The sequence below is a fragment of the Gossypium raimondii genome, chromosome 10, assembly GCF_025698545.1.
Source record: "Gossypium raimondii isolate GPD5lz chromosome 10, ASM2569854v1, whole genome shotgun sequence".
In the NCBI taxonomy this organism is placed as follows: Eukaryota; Viridiplantae; Streptophyta; class Magnoliopsida; order Malvales; family Malvaceae; genus Gossypium; species Gossypium raimondii.
The window spans coordinates 27,506,234-27,525,944 of NC_068574.1; the positions used below are offsets into that span (position 1 = coordinate 27,506,234).

Genomic DNA, 19,711 nt, shown 5'->3' on the forward strand with positions numbered 1-19,711 from the left:
AGTAAACTAATATAGGTAGTATCTAAATATTAAATTGGTAAGAAGATAATGTTAATTTGATAAGAAAAACTTAAATAATTGTAATATTTAATATATTTTACTTTTTTTTTAAATGTAAATTTGGGTGATCAAAATTAACTTAGATTTTGAAAGCAGTTTGTTCAAGTAAGCTAGACCAATAAAAAGGTATTACTTTACATAAAAATCGAGCCCTTATAAATCTTCATGGCTTCGCCGTTGCTTTTGAGGATTGAAGTTGATGTATTAAGCACTATGATTTATGGTTTACGAGACTCATATTCATTGGCAATGTTTGATATGAAGTTTCTTATGTGTTCATGCCGTATACACATACATAGACATATACATAATAGAAACAGGATACATGAGCTCTGAATGCGTGAAATGTACCCTTCAAAAACGGATTAGGCAATAGGGGGGGTAGTATTTGAGTTTAATAAGAAGAGTCAGAACCCAGTGCTGCTTCATGCCTGAGCAAAACTAAACATCAACTCAGCACAAAAACATATGAATATTGCTGCTGCTGGTTTTGACCATAATCTTGGATCTCTCTGAACAATGCTGCTGAGTTCCTCATGTTTATGTTTTCATCCTTCCAAATATGACTCCTCAAATACCCAACAAAATGTAATATACTATTGTTATGGGCAGAGAAACTATCATTCCAAATATCACCCTGCACATACAAACACAGATATTAGTACAATTTAGATTACAGTCGTGTATGTATTTGCGGTATATATATAGATAAACTGCATTTGGTATTTTGTGGTGTAACTCACGCAGTGCTCAATACATCAGGATGCAGATTATACTCCCTAGAAAAAACGAAAGGGACAATTCCTTGAGGCAATGCTGCTTGTACAATAGACAACTTTAAGGTAGTGCCTTTGAGGCCAACTGCGATGGATGCTATCGCCATTACTGCCGGTCCTGCTATAAACCTAGCTACCATCCCATATAAAGCCAGCTTCTTTCCACAGGCAATGATCCTTGGTTGCAAAGCCATGAATAATCCTTATACAATTAACAAATTTCAGCTTAATTCTTATTCAACTTTTAGATTAATGGGGTTATCCTAAGAAAAAATAAAAAATAAAAAGATGTTACCAAGGCTAAACATTGCCATCCCAAGACCTGCACTTGACAATATCGTGACTGAATTTTCCATTATTTGGGGCTTCTTTATGTCCCATCTGTAGACAAAAGCAATTGACCAGTTAATAAGGCTGGAATAGGGTGACCATCTACACTATATTACTCTGACTCTTTGTTTTCTTTGAGGTGTTCGCATACACCAATACATCGTATTTAGAGATTTAAAATATTGAATATACCCGTGTTGGACACATAGGGTACCCGACACTCATCCCGAGTCTGAGCAACATAGCATTTAGAAAGTGAGTGAGTGAGGTCTAAAAGAACCTGCAAGAGACTAGAGCCCAGCTTAGACCCAGCAAACTTGAGTAAGAGTTAGGGTTCCTCACAAGCTTGAGCCAGACTTTTCTCAATATTTTGAGGAGCATTGATGAAGAAAAAGAAGAGGGAATGCTAGCATTTTCGACATCCTCTTGCTTTACACTCTCAACCACCTTTGCAGTACTACTGCTTTCTTCTCTTTGACCAGCTTGCACTGACTGCTTCTCACAGGTAGTACTTGCCCCATCTAAGATATCATTCATACATCAGAACAATTCATGCGAAATGTGGAAGAAAAATATATGGATTAAAATTTAGAAAATTGTAGTGTTAGCTGTTAAGACTTGCCAGTTGAAATGCAACATCCACATCTCCAAATGAATAAATGGAGCTCTTTACCCTCTCCCTCCATCGATGCTGCTACCATAGGCCTGAATCGCTGAGATTGATCCGGTGCAATCTTGTTTGCATTTTGAGCCGTCTGCTGCTGCTGCTGCTGCTGGTTAGATGATATTGTGGCAATAACATCAATGACTTCATCTTCACTGCAACAGTTCTTAGAACTAACACTACTTTCCTTGAACTTGCTCAAGACTTCAGTTCTTGTTTCTCTATATTCAAACAAAAACAGTAATAGGGTATACCAGATTATGCATTGCAGCACCACAACTTGAATCATTAGGTATTCCTTGTCATCCCCATACATGGATTTCAGTAGGGGAATCCCCATGACAAGAGTGTTTGGGAGAGTGGAAAGTGAGAAAACTGTGATAGACCAGTCCAGGCCGCCTGTCTTTGTGAAATTGGCCCAACAAAGCAAAGCAAACAATATCAGGACTTTTGAGACTCCATCAGCGGCAAGGAAAAGGAGGTCCATTTTGTAAGGATTTATCCTCGAAACGAACTCGAAGGAGAGGAGCGGAACGGCGAAGATGGCGACGAATCTGTTGATGCCGGCACATTGTTCCGGGGTGAATACGTTCCACCATTTCACTGAACCATAAGCCAAGAACATGGTGACATAAAGAGGAACAACTGCAGTCAGAACACTGTACAGATCCTTGATGCCAATCATCGTTTTCCTCTTCAATACACTTGTTTTCCCTTGGCAGCCTTCTAGTGTATTATAGACTGCAGTTCTTGAAGAATGAATAGCTTCTTGTATTGATACAGCAACCGGGTTTATTTGAGATACTTTTAGACTTGAAAAGGGTTTATTTTACCACAATTTGTTGGTTTAACAAGCATCTTCAGATGTGATATGTTGAAGCACAAGAGATACCTTGGATTGAGTTCTTTTTTTCGTGTATGGCAAGACTTTTGGTTTTATATCACTAAAGACAAACTCAATTTATCAAGTCACTCACAAGTTCTATTTTTACTTGACGACCAACTGGGACCAGACAACAGGGGTGAATGAATGACATATTTTTTGTACAAAAAAAAAAAAAAAGATAATTTTCATCTCATAAAACATTAATTAAGGTCTAATTCTGCTTCCAGCCCATATACTCTGCATTTTTTTATGAATTAATCCTTTTACTTTTAATTTCATAAATTTAATCCTCTTTTCTTTTGCTTTAACAATTTAAATCTAATTGATAACATATCAAAAGATTTCAATTAAATTGGATTTTGTGGCTATTTTAAACTTTAAAAATCAGTCATCTGATCGATATAAAATTGCATATGGAAGTCATGTAAAACAAACAAACAAAAAAAACCTAAAGTATCGACTTTCACTTTGTTTATTGCTAAATGACCCTTAAATCTGTGGATTCAAAACCAAAAACTTTACAATCCCAAATTCAACATTTTTATTTACTTATTTCATCTTTCAATAGTGTAATATTAGTATGTAAGCAACAGTTTTTATTTTAGAAATGCCGCATAATCTAATTTAATAGAAGTCCTTTTAATAATGTTATCAATTAGATTTCTATTATTAAATAAAATAGTGGACGGATTAATTCCTAAGATTAAAAGTAGCACTACCAACAAATATTGGGTGCAGTGGTAGGGCACATTGCACTCCCAAGAAGAGACTATTTGTTTGAACTTTGTAGATGACATTATTGAGATATGCAACCACGAGCCGTAAGCATGAACCGTAAAACAAGCATGAAGAATAAAAAAATAATACTAAATTGCACATGTTCGAAGAATACAGAAAGATACAATAAATCATTAATTAAATAGATAGCAATTTGAGAATGCCACACACGGTTATGTTTATTAATGGTTGAACATTAAATTGTCAAAATCTATTAATGGGATTATCTTGAAAGGTTTACATTATAATATCGAGTAGAATGCAGAAAAATGGCTTCTATCATGCATGGTTTTTGTATTATTTAGTCAGTTTGTTTCATTTTTGCATCAGGTATGGATCTTGAGTTTCAAGCGTTGTAAATTCTAGATAAAGAAGATGAACTAATTGTCTGCTAAAGGAAATTTATAAGAATGATATTGATCGCAATCTATGTTTAGTTTGGAATTTTTAGGAGAACGAGTAATCACTTTTTGCAATGGAGAGCAATAAAGAGAATCCTTCTCAATATATGGAGATCGAATCAAAGGATGAATATCTGATTATTGGGGGAAAATCTTTATCTCATTAAATTATTTCGTACGGTTGATCTGAAGAATATGATAAGTTGAGGTCCATGTTCTTTTAATAATTTTACTTCTCTAATACATCAATTGGCCAAAGGCGAGAATCAAAGGATATTGATTATGATTACTTGGATTTTGATTCAAATGCATGATCTTTCACTAGGTTTTTCTTTAGAATCTATTTTAAGGAATCTGGGGAATGTTATAGATTCTTTTCTTTATTATGATACTACTATGAATCGAAATAGGTGGAATAAATATATGTGTGTGTCAAGGTTCATTTGGACATTTGTGAAAAATAGAACGTCGATAATGACAATGTATCACAAAGAAAAGAGAAAGAAAAATAAATAACACACAGATTTTTACATGGAAACCCTTTTGGAGAAAAACCACAGGCAGAGGAGAAGATAATTCACTATGTCGAAATTCGAATGATTACAAGAAGAGTAGACTATGTCTATTTATGGGCTTGTAAAATCATATTCTAATAGAAGGAGTGTAGTGAGGTTGAAACACCTTATTCTAATCAATATCAAATAGATGAAGTGTAATAAGGTTGAAAAACCTTATTCTAAAATAAAATAAAAGAAGTGTAGTTCTATAGGGATTTTACTTTTATTTTATTTTACCACTGTATTTTATTTTAATAAGGATTCGGGTCACTCAATTCTAACAATCTCCACCTTGACACGGATTCTCAATGATCAAGTTCTTCATCGCGAACTCTAAACGAACAAGTTCTCCACCTCTTCCATAAAACCCTTTAAGGGTTTAACTTCAACAATGAACACCAACCAAGTCTAAGCAATGCTCAAACTTGGTTATGGGAAGTGACTTAGTCACCATATCTGCAGGATTTTCATGAGTACTAATTTTGCTCACAACAATATCACCACAAGCAATAATATCATGAACAAAATGATATCGAACATCAATGTGATTTGTTCTCTCATGAAACATTTGATCTTTTGTAAGAAAGATGACACTCTAACTGTCACAAAATACTGTGCTAATTTAAAGGTCTTCATTAAGTTCACTAATGAGTCCCTTCAACCAAATGACTTCTTTACAAGCCTTAGTAATCGCCATGTACTCAGCTTTAGTGGTAGACAAAGTGACTGTAGTTTGCAAAGAGGTTTTCCAATTGATTGCACAATCTCTGATTGTAAATACATAACTTGTGAGAGATCTTCTTCTATTGAGGTCTCCAACAAAATCAGTATCAACATACCCAATGACTCCATCTCTAATTCTTCCAAACTGTAAGCAAACATCAGTAGTACCTCGTAAGCATCTTAAAATCTACTGTGCTACTTTCCAGTGTTCTTTACTAGGATTCGCCATGTATCTGCTAACTGCACTAACTGCATATGATAAATCTGGACGTGAACAAACCATAGCATACATGAGAGGTCCCACTGCACTAGAATATGAAACATGTGACATGTACTTAATCTCATCATTTGATTTTGGAGACAAAGCCGATGAAAGTCTAAAATGGGCTACTAAAGAAGTCCTAACAGGTTTAGCACTTAGCATATTGAACCTGCAAAGAACTTTCTCAATGTACCCCTTCTGACTTAGGTACAATTTACTTGCTTTTCTATCTCTGAAAATCTCCTTACCAAATGTCTTCTTTGCTGGTCTCAAATCTTTCATCTCAAATTTTTGGCATCACTCATGCATGAAAATCTTTCCTACTTCTACTGCGACTAGGGCATCCTAAGAACATCAAAACACTTAGTGCCTATAAATTAAGCTCTTTTCATTAAAATTTTATAATATTTTAAAATGAAAAAAATCTCTCAAATTTCTTCATCGATCACTTCTTTCTCTTATTGTCAAATTTTTACAGAAACAAGAACTTAAAACTTAGCTCTTGGGATTTAAGGTAAGACTCTATATCTCTATGGGGTTAAGACGATTAGAAGTAGTTAATATAGTCCGCAACAAAGGAAATTAGGTCCGCTTAAAGGCTTGCATGTGCAAACCTAGGTTCACTTGAGTTTATTTATGAGTTTTAATATGTTGTTAGTAACTTGTGTATGTTTGTAAACTTGCGAACCTAGTAGAACCGTCTACAAGTAAAGACAAGGGAAAGGCGAAGCTTGTTTAAAGCTTTCAACAAACTGGTGAGTGTCCAGGGATCACCACTTGTATGTGCCAACCATAGTGTTAATAAGGAGATTAGGGTTTTATCCTAAAGTTCCGAGAGTAAGTCTTTTCTGAACTCTTTTTTGTGATTGTGTTAATTATGTGTTTTTATGAACTGTGATATCCGAGCTTTGTATTGCGAGCTAGTTATGAATAGTATTGTACGAGCTTCTCATGAATTGCAGATTCTATGTTTAAGTAAATGTTTGACACTATAATCTTTGGTAATTGTTGGATATAATGACACGCCATAGGATTGTGATTACTCACCCTTGTGTTTTATGATTTGGGTGAGAGGCCTTGGGACAGGTTAGGAGAAATAAAGGAATGTCAAGCCAAGCTCCATTTAATGGGATATGCTAGTGTAATGGAGAGTGTTAGCTTAATGCTACACTTATGGGATATGTTAACACTCTTTGGGTCAAAATGATGAGTCATAAGGAGATCCGCTTATCCAACAGAAAAGAACATGTGAATAAAATTGTATTTTCTAAAATATTATGTTTTACTATTTAAAGTTAACTAACAATAGGTAGCCGCGAAGTAGGCTTTGCATAGTTATGGCAAACCCCATTCGCAGTTTAGTAACCTGGTTTAATCTTTTGTTTAACTTATGTTTTGTGTGTGCTATGTGGTTTTTCTATTCACTAGGCTCACAAGAGTTCACACACTCTTTACTAAACATTGCAGGCAGCTAGATTACACGGTGAGTAACAGTGAAGTGAGTCATCCAGGTGAGGTATAAACACTAAATAGGTGGTTCAATCGAACTCTGGACTTAATGGCAATATGGGGCTCTGCTTGGGAATAGCAATACTTTTCTCTCTATTGACTTCGTTGTTTGTTCTAGGACTTATTTTTTTTCTTATGTTCTTTTAATACCTTTTGCAAATCGATAAACTATTTTATATATACTTAAATGTTAAGAATGACAATTTCTTATATGTATGAATATATTTTGAGACTGTGTTTGATGTTTTCTTAATTTACGTGTCCCTATTTAAGTATTTAATTTTTAACAAAGTGTTTGTCATAAACAAAAGCATGAAATAATCAAAACTGACTAACTTATATAGAGTTCTCCAAAATTATCGCAATGTGGAAAGGTTGTTAAACTATGCAAAGTGCGAACCCTAACGATTGGCAAATTGCTACCTACGAACCCTTAATAACTTGCAATATGCGAAACATGAGACACCTTACGGAACGTGTTCACAGAATCTAAACGTGTAAGGGTTGTTTGCGAGACCACCCAATTTAAGAAGACTTACACCATGAAGACTTATAACACATGAGCTATGCAAAGTGAGAACCTCCGTGTCTGACAATTGAATTACTGTGTTCCATGGGGTATATTGTTTTGCATGACTTAGGGTTCGCATGTTCTTAATCATTTTTATCAAATATCCATGTCTTCAAGGAATGAGAAGTCTTTACAAGTGATGTAGGTTCGCAAATTACTACTGTTGCGTACCATAAAGCAAGCGAGGTAAGTTCGCAAGCTTGTGTTTTCTTAAATTTGAACATGTTTTGTGTGGTGTGTTGGAGGTTCAGTTGGCGTTCGGTCGGAGAGTCATCTAGGTGGTTAATGTGGTGTTCCATAGCTCAAGTCTAACAACTGGATCGAGTATGGGGTGTTACAAGTTACGCATCATTGCCCAATTTCTTAGTTTTATCCATGGGCAAGCCCTTGGTACAACCTCTACCTCTCTTCTTACTACCTAATGCATTTAAAAAAAAAAAAAACTTATCATGATACTTGGAAAATTTAACATAAAGTGACCAAAAATAGAACTTTGTCATTTACTTACCATCTCCTAAAGCATCCTCAATCTTTTATGTAGATCTACTCATTGTTGAACTAATGGTAATCTACAAATATAAATAGAAAGTTAAAAAAATGAAAAATATACACAAAAATAACATATAAAAATAAGTCATGTTTCATTAAAAGAATAAAAATATTACTAAATAATTATGCATCGCTATTTGTTTCAACCTCTTGTTCTTCCTCACGTTCTTCATCATCAAAAAAGTCTTCATCTGAGTCAACATTAATATCAATGACTAAATCTCTATAATCTCTTCAACAAGCCCACAAAATTGAACCTCTTTACCATCATGTGAACCGACCACAGTTACACCTAAATTCTCTATACGAAGTGAGTTGTCCTTTGTTAAAGTGTGAAAATGAACACATTAACTATGCAACTACTCCATCTATGATAACATTGATTGGGCCTTGAGATGGAGTACACAAATCTTTCATTTTATCAGTTTGTTCAAAGGAGACTGCCGCCATCTTACTTATAAACCAACCAGGAAATTGCTTCTCTTGAACTAGAGCCAAATCACTTTAAGACATCACACCCAAAGTTCTTGCAAAGTATTGTTGAATTTCTACTTAATGATTATTAAGAATATACCAATGTACCATTCTGTAAAACATCCCTAACTCCTTAAGCTCCGATGATCCAAAACAACGGATATGTTTCCCAAATATCGTAATATGGTGTTCAGTATTAGACTGAATGTTTGCATTTCTATCTGACCGACTCTGTGCAGTCTCAATGCCTTTCAAGTATAATCCAAAAAGAGTCCACGCTTCGTTGGCTACATATGCTTCTGCAATTGATCCCTCTAGTAGTGCTTTATTACACACAATTCTTGAAAGTACCCAACATCATTTACTTGAGACAAGCCCCGCAAGCATGGCTTCATCCGGAGGATGCAAACATATATGTGTCATTGTAGTAAAAAAGGTTGGTGGAAAAAAAAAATTCCATCTTGCAAGAATACATATATATGATTTCACGTTTCATTTCCCAGTAAAATATCATTTAAGCATATAATTATAACTCTGTATAAAATGTAATTAAATAAATAAAAGACTTAAAAACAAAATCCTTAAATAATCATGCATGACATTTAGTGTCACAATCAGATATTAGAATAGGAAAATTTTAGAAAAAAAAAGTAATATATTCCATTCTCTTATGAATTTAATTACAAAAAATATATATTCTTTAAAACTTTCACAAAATTTATAATAAAAAAATACACGGGTATTACACATAAATATATAATATGACAAATTTCTATATAAAAAAATATATTCATGTTCACATTCTGACATGTGGATTTGAAACACCTATTTCAATTTTGATAAATTACTCATTGGGTAATTTCCTTTTAATTTTTAAGTTATTCCATGCATTTTGTTTAAAAAGATTTCTTTATAATTTTTATATCTTAAAATAAGTATAAAGTTGATTTTAAATAAATTATATATTTATTTTAATATTTTACTTTATTGAACTAAATTTTAAGGTTATAATATTAATTTAATGAATATTAAATTGTTAAGCTTAAAATATAGTTTGAGACACATATTAATAAAATTTATCAAATCAAATTTATATTTTTCAATTATAATAAAGGTTAATTGCATTCATTTATTAAAGTAGAACAAAGATAATAAAATTACAAAAAATAAATATTAATAAATTTAAATATATATATATATATAATAAAGAACCTGTAAGAAATTATTAATAATATTATTTAAATTATAATATATTAATATTAATGTTCAAACTATGATTAATTTTATATTATTTTAATATTAAAAATTTTAAGATTGAATAACATTAATATAACCGATTCTAAATTAGTTAAATATTTTTAAAATATGTTTTAATTACTTTACGTTTTAAATTTATTAATGATTTTGAGAAAATTCAATAAAAATTTAAACAAAAATAATGTTATAAAAATATAAAAAATAACACACAACCTGATTCGTGCATTGCAGGAATATAAATGAATTTTATATATACACATTTCTTTTACTACCAACACATTAATATTTTTTCTTTTATTGAATATTTTAATATTTATATTGTAGAATCTTATATTTAATTTTCATTGATATAAATTATACGATACATAAAAGAAAACAAAACATATTGTAAACTTGAAAATATGTTGGGTTGGACCATTTGAGCTTTGGATATTGAAGTTGATGGAAAAATTGTAATTTTTGGAAATTTGAGGCATATTTTCAATTGGTAAAGGTGGAGAGTTGAATCATAAAATTATGGTTTTATATTTTACTCCATAAGACCTTTACTATGGTAAATCATATGCTCAAAATGGTTGAGTGATGAATGAGAAATTGATGCTCAAAGTAAGCTACTTGTGAATATTTGTTGAGGAAAAGAAAAGTTTAGATCCTACATTAGTTAAATACCAAATGTGAGATGTGTATATATGTGAGAACTCACTTAAAGAATGATTGAATAACTAAGCTTGAAACCTTGTCTTGTGTGTAAGGGGGTGCAGATTCAAACCCATCAGGGTTAGGGCTGCAACTGCACGACGTGGGTGACGCGAAATGTCTAGATCGATCAGGCCCAAAACTCAACACAAAATTTATTTTTTCTCAGCAAATATACAAAATCTAATTTAAAAGGACATATATCCTAATTTTATTTTATTCCAATCAATTTGATTTGATTTTAATCAAATTGATTTAATTGCTCCTTTAATGCAAATTTTGTGTCTTTATTCATGGATATTTTCAAAATTCCTCCATATTGAATTTTTGACACTCACACTCCACTCACACCGAGTTTATTTTGCTCTCCAAAATTCTTTCTCTTTTCGGCCTCTCCATATTTTCTAATGTTTTCGATGATAGAAGAATGCAAGGTTTTGTTCGTTGATCACTGCAGAGGCGTTATTGCTTCGATCATCGTGTTGTTATATCCTAAAAGATAGTCAACCAACGTTTCTCCAAGTACCATAGGAGCGGTCGAATCTGTCTTAAGGAAACTGTGTAAAATAGGCCTCAACATTTTGTAAAACTCGATTCTTTATTCGATTTCTGGTTTTTCATAATCTTATTTATTTAATTGATTTCTAGTATATGATATTTTAAATATAATTTTTTATTTTATTTTATATAAATATTTACTTATTTGTATTTGTATTTGTTCGCTAACGTGTTTTGTCCAACAAAAATTTAAGCTTGACCATATTTTAATCTAGTTTTTTTTATTACCTAATATTTGTATTTATATCCTCTCAAATATTAAGCCAACCTTCAAGGTTGGATGGGTATTTTAGTTCGATTATATTATTTAACGCAAACTTTGTATCTTTCTTTTGTTATGTGTGTAATATTGTGATATGAAACTAGTTTATACCGCTTTTACTTAAAAAAAAAGTTATACCAATTTTGATTATTTTAGTTAAATTATAAATATTTTAACATTAAAAAATTTATATATTTTATAATTAAATATATTTTCTTTTAACAAATTAAATATATTTTATAATTACAATTAAATAATATAGTTTATAAACTTTTCTTAATATTCCTTTTTTTTAATATTATTGGAAATTCTAAAATTATATACCCTTCATCATACTTCTAACCTTGCCTTGCTTTGAACATGATAGTGACTATTGAAAAATTATGTTTGGCTAACAATTGTATCTCTAACATCCTCCATTATAAAAGGAACAGCTCTTATGCACCCTGCCGTCCCTTAAACAATCAGCTTTTCCCTCTTGTCAATTATGTACAGATAAATCTTAGCAAACTAAGACGAGCAATCTAACACTTGTCCAAACAAGCTGTGACTTTTCTTACCGAGTGGTAAATGACTTTAAAGTGGTATTTATCCCACATCGGTTGCTTGTAATTTTATATTAAACTTGAAACTCTTCACAAATTTGGTGTACATATAGAACTATAGTTTTCCACTTACTTAGGGGACTACCAAAGAAATAATTGAGAATCTACTAGCGACTGCCAAAGAAAGAAATTACGGCCTCTTGTAACAGAAATGTAGACATTATTAAATTGTAAAGATTAAGACAGGAGACGAGACAAAAAAAAAGAGAGAGAGAGAGATTAAAGGGAGGGGAGACAGCACCTTGTTGGGGGCCAAGGGTTAGGCATTCGTATGAAGTTGCACATGCATTTGCTCAATACCTACCATGCATACATGAAATGCATAAGTTGCAATCGATATGACTGAGCTCTCTCCTTCACATTTATTTTTCGTCGTTTTACTTGGATCAAAGTCTTCATTGCAAGCTTGTCCAACCAACCATTCTCACATCATAAGTCACCTCATTTTGCATAAAACACAATACATGATGGATGCTGCTTCCTTCCCTTGTACTATACCCATCCATACATACTTTTTTTTTAAATTTTGTTTTGGCAATGGAAATATACCATGTTACTCCGGTCCTTGTGCTCGGTGACGTATTCATGGGGATTTTAATTGCCATGTCGGATATGATTTTGGTATACATCTAACCAATGATCAACATCACTTGTGGTGAAGTCGGCAATGAGTATCAACGGTAAACAAAGGCAAGTTTTTGAAGTCACTAATTAATATAATTTAAATAATGTTATTAATAATTTGTTATAGTTTATTTATTTTATATATATTGCTAAATTAATTTGTTTTAATATTATAATTGTTAATATTCATTTGTTTTAATTTTATATTTATTTTCTCTACTTTAATCAATGAATGTAATTAGCTAAAAAATATAAATTTGATTTGATAAATGTCATTAATATGTGTCTTTTTAAGATAACAATATGTATTTTTTAATAAAAACAATATTTTAAGCTTCTTTTTATAATAAAATTAAATTTTAAGTTTAACAATTTAATATTATAACATTAAAATTTAATTTAATTAAGTAAAATATTAAAATAAAGATATAATTTATTTAAAATCAATTTTATATTTAACATATAAAAATTTTGAACAAAATGCATGGAAAAACTTTAAAAATTAAAGGAAATTAGCAAGAGAGCAATTACCCAAATTAGAAATAAAAGTTTCAAATGGAGGGTGCCACGTTTCAAAAACTGTGATGTGAACATCTATATTTTTCTATAAAGAACTTTATTGATACGTCCATGCCCCGAGCACCCCTTGGACCAGCTCTTTAAGTGTTGCTCGCAATCATTTGCGAGTTGAATTAGTTCAATTCTAGCTGGTTGAGCTCAATTCAGCTCAACCCTAGCTCAATAAACTCATTTCAGTTTCCTTTAGCTGTGTATTTTATTTTGCTGGAAAAAATTTTAGTTAATTTAGTTTAAGCTAATTAATTAATTTAACTAGGTGTTAATTGTGTCTTTAAGTCATTTAATGTGTCTTACTATTTTCAGCATTAATAAGTTAAGTTAATTAATTTTTCTAAATTACTACAGCAATTTATGTTGTCTTGAGCTAATTTAATTTGTCTTTATTCTACAGCCATTTAAAATGTCTTAACCCAAGACAACTTAATTGGGTTCATTTAATGTGTCATGACTGATTGTTAATGGCTGATTGTAGGTGTCCATTCAGCTGGAATCAGCTTGGTTCATGGACGGCATTAAATGGAAGAAAATGCACCCCTTAAATTCAGCAGCTCATTTCTCTTCCCAAGGGTCTGTTCGTGCATTGCAATGGACAAAGGAGCGTTCACACATGGCCATTCAGCTCACATATTCTTTTCACACTTGGTGGCTGTTCAAAACCATCCTTTCACACCTTCTGACCGATTGAATCCATAAGTTCACACCCAAGGGCTATTTGTGTGCCCAAAAACGTCATCAATGCATGCTGCTGTCCATTTGGCTTTTCAAGGCTGATTTAATGAAGCAAATTAAGGTTTTGAGCTGTTCCATCAATGAACTCTTCCAAATTAAGTAACCAGCTCAATTATCAGCTGAATTGGAGCATTTAAGCTGCTGCCTATTGCCGATCCCAAGTCCTAAAGTTCTCCAATGGATTGAACTTACTTGTTAAGTTAGTTCAGCTTATTAAATAGCTCATTTAAGCTGGGTTTTTTTTTTGTCTATTCGGCTGAGTCTCTTTGGACTATAAATAGGTTATAAACAACTTATTTTAGGAACTTTTTGTCAAATTGATATTATATTGAATATTTGTGAGATTTCTTCTCTCAATTTCGTCCAAAGAATCCGTTGGCTTATCTACTTGGTTAGTGGCGCCAACCCTGTTCTTTGCAAACCGAACTTATCACTTTGTACCGAAGTGTGGCGTTCAACTAATACCGAGGTTCCTATCTCTGATAGATAGTGGGTCGAGGTTCTTCAACATCGTCCATTATTCACCTTAAGAAAATATAAGATTCGGGTAAACACTTACTCTTAGTGTTGGTTCTTTCTTGTTTTTTAGCCTTTCAACCCATTTTCCGTTAAAACCGAATTGCTATTTTTCTAAAGCTAAACCTTTTCTTTCGTACTCGAACCTTAGCACATAATCAACTCCCTTGAACCTAATTTGAACCATAAATAACTTCCCAAAAAAAATACTTCTTCTTGATGCAAGACGAATGAAACTTCTTCGTTAGACGATCGGGCAACAAAAGCGACTCAACTCAATCAAACGAGGCTGGTTTGTATTAGTTGGTATTAGAGCTACCCAAAACAAGAAGTTCGGACGTTCGAAACAACTCTGGAGTAGGCTTGTAAAAAAATTCGAGAAAAATTCGTAAATCCAAGGTCTTGTATTGAAATTAGCTTGCCTATTTCAATTATATTGTAAAAAAAATATGAAGTTAAAAAAAATAAAAAAGAAAAGAGATCTTTGCAAAAGTGTATGTTGGTTGAATTCCCGATCAGCAAAATCCCCTTTAAAATTTTTATTCATCCTTTCATGCCACACCTCAAACCCATTTCTCATTTTTCTTTCAAGCCTACCCATCACCAGTACATCTACCATCCTTTGTAACTCATTGAAGCCGACCCTCTAAACTAAATATTAAGCCTTACCGAGTCTTATACGAAATTACCAGAGGAGAAACGAGAGGAAAAAGGCACGAGTGTGTGAGCACATCTGAGAGGAGGTAAAAGCTAAAAGAGTGTAAACACGAGTGTGAGTGTCATTCTTTATTTCTTTTCGAGTGAACGTGTGGTCTTGTGGTGAGGAATTAATACTATGTCACGAAGTCCCGAACGAACCATGGCGAAAAGACACGAAAGGCAACCGGTAAGAAATGTCGCACCCAGAGGAGGTGGAGTTCCCGATTTAGGCCAACAAGCTCTCTTGCGAGAATTTCAGCGAATGCTTCGAAACGAGCTTGAATCTATCCATGAAAGGCTAGAACGAGTCGAAGAAAGAGAACAACGAGAAAGAACCCTTCAAGGTCCAAGATGGGAACGAGGACAAGCAAGACTCCATGATGATAACCTCTATGAACCAAGTGAGGTGGAAAGTGACCAAGCGTCAAACCAAAGCGAGAGACAACGGGGTCAAAGGAATTGAGGTCCTAGAGAACGAGGCTGAGTTGATGATGATTTAAAGAATATCAAGCTGTCTATTCCCCCATTTCAAGGGAAATCTGACCCGGAGGCATACCTAGAATGGGAGAAGAAAATCGAGTTGGTCTTCAAGTGTCACAACTACTCGGAGAGGAAAAAGGTGAAGTTGGCAGCAATTGAGTTTTTCAACTATGTTATGATATGGTGGGACCAGCTTAGCACAAGTCGGAGAAGGAACGGAGAGCGGTCAATCTCTACTTGGGCCGAAATGAAGACCGTAATGCGTAAAAGATTTATACCTTCTTATTATCATCGTGAACTTTATCAAAAATTACAGAATCTTAAGCAAGGAAATCGAAGTGTGGAGGATTACTTTAAAGAAATAGAGATTGTCATGATACGGGTGGACGTGGAAGAAGATCGTGAGGCAAGCATGGCCAGATTTTTAGCCAGCCTTAACCGCGACATTGCTAATATGGTGGAGCTTCAGCATTATGTTAAAATAGTTGACATGGTGCATGTTGCCATAAAAGTGGAAAAATAATTAAAGAGAAAAGGCTCCAGCGGATCCTTTACAAACACAACCAACAATTCGAAATAGAGTCAAGGCACGGGTAAAGAAGATCTATCAAACCACGCGAGGGTCAAGCGGTGCCAGCAAAGCCTAGCAAGCCCGTTGATGAAACTAGCAAAGGCAAGGAAGTGGCTTTCCCAAACCGATCAAGGGATATCAAATGTTTCAAATGTTTTGGGAGGGGGCACATTGCTAGCCAATGCCCTAATCGCTGTAATATGTTTGTGAGATCCAATGGTGACATCGAATCGGAAGAAAAAGAAGAAAAAAATGACAACGAGGCTGATGTTCCTATCGATGAAGATGAAGAGTTGGAATATGCGGTTGAAGGTGAGATGCTTATTGTTAAAAGGAGCCTAAGTGCACAAAGCGCCGAAAGTGAACCGCAACGTGAAAACCTGTTTCATACTTGTTGTCACGTTCAAGGTAAGGTTTGTAGTTTGGTGATTGATGGAGGTAGCTGTACAAACATGGTAAGCACACTCATAGTAGAAAAACTTGCTTTACCGACCACCAAACATCCAAGTCCATATAAGCTGCAATGGCTCAATAAAGGTGTCGAGTTAAAGGTAAATAAACAATCCCTGGTTGTGTTTTCGATTACAAAATATCATGATGAATTTTTATGTGATGTGGTGCCCAAGCACGCGGGGCACTTATTACTTGGGAGACCGTGGCAGTTTGATCGGAGGGTCAAGCATGACGGGTTTGCCAACCAATACTTCTTCAAGTACCAGGGCCGAAACATTATTTTGGCACCTTTATCGCCAAAGCAAGTGATGGCAAACCAGCAAAGATTGAAAAAGTCTGTGGAAAAATTGAAAGAAAAGAACATTGAAAAAGAAATTAAAAGAAATGAAAAAGAAAAAGATGAAAATGAGATTTCAAAATCAAAAAAAGTGAAAAAGCAAAGAAAGATTGAGAATGAAAAAGAAAAAGAAAGTGAAAGAAAAGTGAGTGAGAAAAATGTTTTGATTAACCGTTGTCTTCATGCCTCTTCATCATTTCAGGTTAACAAGAGCAAGGATTTTCGATTACAATATATTTCTAAGAAGAGGAGGTTTGTGTTGAGCGAAAAAGGTACAACCGACTCTTGTCTTCTTACTCCTAAAAGTAAGCAAGCAATGGCTTTGGAAAATCTTAAGACGTCTATGATTTATTCGCATGTTGATGATAACTCTGTTGATGCTTTGGACTTTGGAAAATATTTGTATTTTGATGTAATTGATTATTCTTCTTTCATTAGCAATGAAGAGTTTGTCTTAAACAATGATTTCCAAAATCTTGTTAATACAAATTGCGATATAGATCAACAAGCAAGTGAAATCCTAACCCCTCGTCCTTTGCACATTTCGAATCCGTAAGACGAACATCCATATAAATTTTTCTTTCTGATTGATCGTAATGAAAGGACATTGAAGCGGATTATTAAGTCTGATTGTGTGCAAACCTATATGATTGATTATTATTTTAACCGATTGAGTTTACCTGGTTGTAATGATGGCATATCGAAACTGTTTGTCAATTTGAGGCATGCAAGTTGTGAACAAATGAAACTAAGGGTTCATGAACGATTGAATAAGTTTTTATTGATTTGTGGATACAATTTGAGCTTGAACCTTTTGCATTTTCTATTGCTGAATAAGGGGAGTCCATTTGAGAAGGTAAGACTCATTTACATTCTTGAGTTCAGTAATATTTTATTTGTTCAAGATTGGATTGAGAATTTAGAAAGCGTTTGTAAGTTTTTAAATCATCATGTGTTTCATCCAGGTTTTTATTGTGTAGGAGACACCTTGACGTGGTACCCTTCTAAAGAGGGAGGGCAAGTAACTAACGGGTGTTTGTCGTAAATTATACGTGAATTTCAGGTTGCTTGGCGCATATTTGTCAAATTCATCAACCAAGGGGGCTGTGACGGTAGAAGATTTTGCGCGAGCCGATGACCCGATTTGAGGACAAATTGCTTTAAAGAGAGAGGGGATGATACAACCATGCCCCGAGCACCTCCTTGGACCAGCTCTTTAAGTGTTGCTCGCAATCATTTGCGAGTTGAATTAGTTCAAATCCAGCTAGTTGAGCTCAATTCAGCTCAACACTAGCTCAATAAACTCATTTCAGTTTTCTTTAGTTGTGCATTTTATTTTGCTGGAATAAATTTTAGTTAAGTTAGTTTAAGCTAATTAATTAATTTAAATAGGTGTTAATTGTGTCTTTAAGTCATTTAATGTGTCTTACTATTTTCAGCGTTAATAAGTTAAGTTAATTAATTTTTCTAAATTACTACAGCAATTTATGTTGTCTTGAGCTAATTTAATTTATCTTTGTTCTACAGCCATTTAAAATGTCTTAACCCAAGACAACTTAATTGGGTTCATTTAATGTGTCATGACTAATTGTTAATGGCTTATTGTAGGTGTCCATTCAGCTAGAATCAGCTTGGTTCATGGACGTCATTAATTGGAAGAAAATGCACCTCTTAAATTCAGCAGCTCATTTCTCTTCCCAAGGGTCTGTTCGTGCATTGCAATGGACAAAGGAGTGTTCGCACATGGCCATTCAGCTCAAATATTCTTTTCACACTTGGTGGCTATTCACAACCATCCTTTCACACCTTGTGACTGATTGAATCCATAAGTTCACACCCAAAGGCTGTTTGTGTGCCCAAAAACGTCATCAATGCATGTTGCTGTCCATTTAGCTTTTCAAGGCTGATTTATTGAAGCAAATTAAGGTTTTGAGCTGTTCCATCAATGAACTCTTCCAGATTAAGTAACCAGCTCCATTATCAGCTGAATTGGAGCATTTAAGCTGCTACCTATTGCCGATCTCAAGTCCTAGAGTTCTCCAATGGATTGAACTTACTTGTTAAGTTAGTTTAGCTTATTAAATAGCTCATTTAAGCTGGGTTTTTTTTGTCTATTCGGCAGAGTCTCTTTGGACTATAAATAGGTTATAAACAACTTATTTTAGGAACTTTTTGTCAAATTGATATTATATTGAATATTTGTGAGATTTCTTCTCTCAATTTCGTCCAAAGACTCCATTGGCTTATCTACTTGGTTAGTGGCGTCAACCCTGTTCTTTGCAAACCGAACTTATCATTTTGTACCGAAGTGTTGCGTTCAACTAATACTGAGGTTCCTATCTCTGATAGATAGTGGGTCGAGGTTATTCAACATCGTCTATTTTTCACCTTAAGAACATATAAGATTCGGGTAAACACTTACTCTTAGTGTTGGTTCTTTCTTGTTTTTTAGCCTTTCAACCCATTTTCCATTAAAACCGAATTGTTATTTTTCTGAAGCTAAACCTTTTCTCTCGTACTCGAACCTTAGCACATAATCAACTCCCTTGAACCTAATTTGAATCGCATATAACTTCCCAAAAACAAAAATACTTCTTCTTGACGCAAGACGAATGAAACTTCTTCGTTAGACGATCGGGCAAAAAAAGCGACTCAACTCAATCAAAAAAGACTGGTTCACATTATTTGGTATCAGAGCTAGTCAAAATCGAGGAGTACAGACGTTCGTGAAGTTGACAAAGTAAGTCATTGTAAAAAAAATAAAAAAATTCAAAAAAATTCAAAAAAAATTAAAAAAAAAAGTTTA

The 19,711-nt window shown here is 33.6% G+C and overlaps 1 protein-coding gene across 1 annotated transcript; it reads right to left on the reverse strand.

The window, feature by feature from the left end:
• Positions 1 to 277: 277 nt before the first annotated feature.
• LOC105778212 (probable auxin efflux carrier component 1c) lies at positions 278 to 2,750 on the reverse strand. Its single transcript, XM_012601870.2, has 5 exons — positions 1,789 to 2,750; positions 1,447 to 1,687; positions 1,132 to 1,217; positions 804 to 1,038; positions 278 to 697 (listed from the first exon to the last, which is right to left on the reverse strand). Exons 1-5 carry the CDS (start codon positions 2,513 to 2,515, stop codon positions 631 to 633), a joined length of 1,356 nt encoding a protein of 451 aa, XP_012457324.2. The 5' UTR covers positions 2,516 to 2,750; the 3' UTR covers positions 278 to 630.
• Positions 2,751 to 19,711: the final 16,961 nt, after the last annotated feature.

Bases quoted from the DNA above. Each gene is read 5' to 3' on its own strand.
- LOC105778212 (XM_012601870.2), bottom strand. From the start codon at position 2,515: ATGATTGGCATCAAGGATCTGTACAGTGTTCTGACTGCAGTTGTTCCT. The intron at 1,039-1,131 runs GTAACATCTTTT...TAATTGTATAAG, and splicing joins GATGGCAATGTTTAGCCTTG to GATTATTCATGGCTTTGCAA. The intron at 698-803 runs GTGAGTTACACC...TTGTATGTGCAG, and splicing joins CCTGATGTATTGAGCACTGC to GGTGATATTTGGAATGATAG.